Below are 4,782 nucleotides of genomic sequence, written 5' to 3'. Positions count from 1 at the left end.
AAAACCCTGCATATAGATACCTGAAGCATAATTACAGTCAACACATAAACTGCTGTTTTCAAGTATATTAAACTGCAGGTAACGAGTGAAACATCTGCAAGATTAAACACGACTCTCAGGGCTCCAAGCAAGAATCAAAGCAAACTGCAACAGCAGCTGTGAGGGAGAAGCACAGCGGAGATAACACAGAAGCACTAACACAGCACTTCCTCTTGACCATCAGTCACTGTCACTTTTTAGTTAGATTAGATTCCAACACCTTGGAGCCCAGCAGTGAGACTCCAAGTCATCATTTTATCACAAACACCGCCTTCACCAGAATTGAACAACTTCCAGACAGCATGTTGTTGTAGCTTCACCACTAACACCTGGAGCAGCAGTGTTTGTCCAGTGTCTCTTATCGGCTTCACTGTGCAGTGGGTAGATTTCTTCCCCTGCAGGTTGTGTTGAAGAACATCAGTTTGACGGCGTGCGTACAAGCCGAGCGATAGCCTTACATTATCGAAGCCCTGGAAATATTCAGGCCATGTGATCTGTACCAAACCAAAACTGTGATAAATGCCAGGGGTGGCACCGGACCCCCTTGCCAGCCATGTGTCGCTGATGCTCCAGCTGAGTGTGACAGAGGAGCCTTCTGCTCAGTGAAGGGTTGCTGATGCAGGATACTAACCATTTGGCCTCAGCGTGCTCCTGCCCAGAGGAACCTCAACAGCGGGTTCAACCAGCAGAACAATATGTTCAGGCAGAAAAAAACAACCTCTGAGTATTTGGATCCGATCATGAGCTCCCAGCAGCTAGTAATGAGTAGCTAAACCTAAGCTAGCTCATTTTTCATATTAACAGTGTACTGAAGGTTACATGTAGTAGAAAAGGGGCTGCTAGTAATTCTGAAGCAGCACAGAACCTCTCTCTGCTCTGTGGAGCATTTTGGTGTCTTTCAGCTCAGTGTTTTGGTTTTCAGCCCACAGCTTTACAGTTTTGGTTCAGTCTTAGCACATTTCCAACTGTAGCTAATTAAAAAAAAAAGCGGGTGAATGTGAATTACTCCGATGTCTGCATCATAAAGAGACAGCTGTGAGCCAACATGTTTGCTGTGTCAACTGTACCAGGTCATAATACACCTGTATAATGTGTGTTACTTTTGGATCAGTAACTCTCTACAACTATATTATCATTAAGGAGGATTTCTTGCAGGACAGTTGGATAAGACAGCATTAGATTTTTCTAGGTGGAAGCTGAGAGTAAAACACGGTACTCATAACTTAAGCTACCATTTTTCTTTCTCCTTACTGTAAAACAGTTTTTTGCCAAACACAGAACTGCCAGATCAGCCGATGAGATTCTGATGCTTGAGCTGCAGAAAATGTCTGACAAACATGATCTGCTGTCAGAAGTGCACAGAAGGACCAGCACAGCAGTTGACGGCATATCTGATGAAAGTGCAGGTCAGTGCGTGTCGGTATCGCTGTGCCATCGGCCGCGGTGGCTGCTTCTGTACAGCAGACAGCCCCCGGAGAGCCCACGGTTGCTGCTCTGGTACTCGGCCTTTAACAACGTGTGACTTCACACTGTCGGATAAATGTCACAAAGGTACCGCTCAGTGGTTTGTACAGTGGTAGCGTGGGAGGTGAAAGGCTGTTTAGCTCACTGTCACATAAGGTACCGGTAAAACCACCAGCAGGCTCACAGCTGAACGAGCAGAGAGCCGTCGTTTAATCAACAAGATCTGCTCATATGTGCAGAGGAGGCCTCATCTCCATAGCCAACAAAACGAAACTTGTAACATTGTTCTTGTGAGATTAGTATTTTTGCATTTTTAAGGATGTCATGTTGTAATTCTATATAAGAGATGTGTGAATGCATTTGGGGAAAAAACCATTTGTTTAAGGGAGAAGACTCGGACTTGGAGAACAGCTCCAGATGCATGACGGCTGTAAACTGAGTGCTACTGTTGCCAAATGGCAGTTTTATCACAATTTCCAAAAGAAGTGTCACTTTCCAGTTAACCGTCTCACTGGGGATCGGTTTGATGTTTTCACTTGAAGAATATTTCACTCAGCCAATGCCCATTCTGCTCAGTGTTCTTTAGCATGTGCTGCATTAGAGAAAATGTCACCGGATGTGAAATTAAATGAGTTTTACACCGGTGGTGATTTCTCTGAAGGCCAGTCCAGAAATAACAAAAATCCATTAGAACGTTTTTGAACGTTCTCATAACTCATGGAACCAAAACGACCTCCAGAGGACCTGTGCGTTGATGTCAGAGTAAAACCCTAAATGGGTTTTGTGATGAGAAGAGGAGAGAGAAGGGAAGATACTGGGAACAATTACTGCTCCATTGATCAAAAGCTAATGACAAAAGAAAGCCTCTGAATCATTTATCTTTTTACTCCTTGAAGTGCAGGCATTTAATTCTCTAAACTCATAAATGCTTCCAGTTAGTTCATAAGTACGACAAAGATCTAGTAAGTTTACTCCTGGTTCTTTCTGATGTTTGATACTTGACACTGATCAAACCGCTCACACAAATACGGCTAGGCTTGGATGGTGTTCAGTGGATACTTTTTGAAGAATATTTATGTTTTTGTATTTTTTGGTGTCCTCAAACAGGCTGGAAGGAACGGAGGAGAAGTTCAGAAACAGGGAGAGTCGTCCGGAAGATCTGCAGCACATCGCTGAGCTGAAGGACATGGTGTCTGAGAGGGAGACTCTAGTGAAGAAACTGGTGGTAAGTACTGCTGATAAGGCAATGCCTAAAGTGTTAGCTGTATACAGTCGTCAGTAGTTTTGAGCTTTTAGATGGATTAGGAGCAGACTGTTTCACCATTTTACATCATCATGTATGACTTTACTTCCTGTTGTTTGGACCTTTTGGGATCCAGCATGCTTCACCTCATTAACTGTGATTATTACTGGGCTTTGTCTCAGACACAGCTGACATTAACATGAGACCGCTGCCTTTCCTTTGACTATAAATCAGCCAGAATGTGTGGCGGTGTAGTGCTGTTGCTATCAAGGTTTCTGGGTCATGAGTCTGCAGCAACAGTGAGGAGAAAAGTTGACAGAAGGCCGATTATCCAGGCTTCCACGGCCTCACTGGCTGTCAGCTAACGTGGTTTTCTCCTCCAGGATGATAAGAAGTTCTACCAGCTGGAGCTTGTCAACAGGGAGACCAACTTCAACAAAGTGTTCAACGCCAGCCCTAATGTAGGAGTCATCAACCCGCTCATCAAGGTAGGCCCTGACGTCCTGTAGCACGCCACACACAGGGGCACCCTGTGAGCCTGTCGCTTTACTTTACCACACAACAAAGATGAGAGCCACTCCATCTCATTTCATATCCATCGGTGCTGGTCGGTCAGGACAGTCAGTCTGGAGGTTTTAAAAAAGATTATGACCAAAATGGTTTCATATATTACTGTAATTACTGTTACCAGATGAAACCATTTGTGAGGAGCCTCTACCAGTGTTTCAAGACAACAGGGAACAACACAGTTAACAGGCGACGTGGTTTCGCTGTGCTAAATAATAGCACCACTGGTATGAGGCGGAGGCTCAGTAGAACTACCCAGGTCTCATTTGTTAACAGCAGTTAATTTCATGGTGTCACAGTTCTGAACCTTATCGAAAATGAAACACTGAACTTTGTTACTGTTTATGCTTGTTAAAGTGACATCGCCTTCAACTTTGATGGACCTAGAATATACAAATACAACACAGAGAGGTGGTAAAGACTAAAATCTCAAATCCACAGCTCCTGTAAAATCAGCAACTTTGATTATGACATATTTATTCATTCATAAATGCTGTGGCACGCTGAAATTATGCCATTAAATCCCAAAACTAAAACAGGTACTACTGTAACAGCACAGCTACATTTTTTAAAAGTACCCGTGTATTTATACAACAACTCTATTAATATTTTAATGCAAATGTTGCTGAATCCTGATTGGTCGTTAGAAGTGTGTGACATCACATTTTTCCCACTGAGCCCACTTCAGACCAATGTTTTGTCAGGTAGTTGTGTGTTCATGTCGGACCCTGTTCGTCATAAGAAGGAGCTGATGGACCTTCAGAGGTTCACGTGCGCCTGAATGATGGTTCATTCTTCATTCTCTGTATGTCTGAGTTGAATGGCTCCACTGCATGGTCAGTAGATAACACCTCTGGGTTTATAACTTCCGGTATTTCTTCTTGCTGTTACATGTACAGTATTTCTCCCACAAATCTGTATATGATGTGTGTTCACCGTGTGCCGAGTTTGATTTATCATGCGTTTGTGTGTATAAATGTGTTGGATTGTTGTCCCTGACTTTTTCTCCAGCTTTCCTTTGCTTTCCAAGCCATTTGTTAGTGTTTCCTGCTTTGACACATCTCTTCTCACCTGAATTTCCATTCTTGCTCGGAGCAACTGATACTTTGAGACTGAGACTGAGTGATGCCAGTCTTCCGGCTGATTCATTCACTCTGCTTCAACCAGTATTTAAATAGAGCTAAGTTAGCGCGCAGCTCCTGTCGCTCACCGGCTGGACTGTTACAGCCTCTAGAGCTCTCCCTCTGCTCCATTTGCCCTTCCCCCCCCTCCATTTCTTCTTTTCTTTTATTATTTTGTTTTAAACTTCCCTTTTGCTCCTGTATGACCCCCATGCCCCTCCTTTTTCTGTTTTCTGTGTAGCAAAAGAAAAAGAATGAGAAAACAGCAGCCAGCAGATTCAGCAGCTCTCCTAATCTCGGGGCTCTGGAGGCAGCAGGGCCGGGGCACGGGGGGGGGGGGGAACGGAG

The 4,782-nt window shown here is 44.0% G+C and overlaps 1 protein-coding gene across 2 annotated transcripts in view; it reads left to right on the top strand.

Moving 5' to 3' along the window:
* Nucleotides 1–4,782, top strand: part of fam184ab (family with sequence similarity 184 member Ab) — a 93,347-nt gene that overhangs the window by 83,076 nt on the left and 5,489 nt on the right. Inside the window, exons 19-21 of one of the 2 annotated variants that reach the window (XM_020615369.1) lie at nucleotides 2,611–2,728; nucleotides 3,130–3,234; nucleotides 4,676–4,764. In XM_020615369.1, coding sequence (XP_020471025.1) covers nucleotides 2,611–2,728; nucleotides 3,130–3,234; nucleotides 4,676–4,764 — 312 coding nt within the window. The remainder of the gene's footprint in view (nucleotides 1–2,610; nucleotides 2,729–3,129; nucleotides 3,235–4,675; nucleotides 4,765–4,782) is intronic. The other variant, XM_020615368.1, reaches the window with a different exon arrangement.

Source organism: Monopterus albus, unplaced genomic scaffold (genome assembly GCF_001952655.1).
Source record: "Monopterus albus unplaced genomic scaffold, M_albus_1.0 scaffold164.1, whole genome shotgun sequence".
Taxonomy (NCBI): domain Eukaryota; kingdom Metazoa; phylum Chordata; class Actinopteri; order Synbranchiformes; family Synbranchidae; genus Monopterus; species Monopterus albus.
Note: the sequence above shows the minus strand (reverse complement) of the source record. Positions and strands in the feature narration are given on the sequence as shown.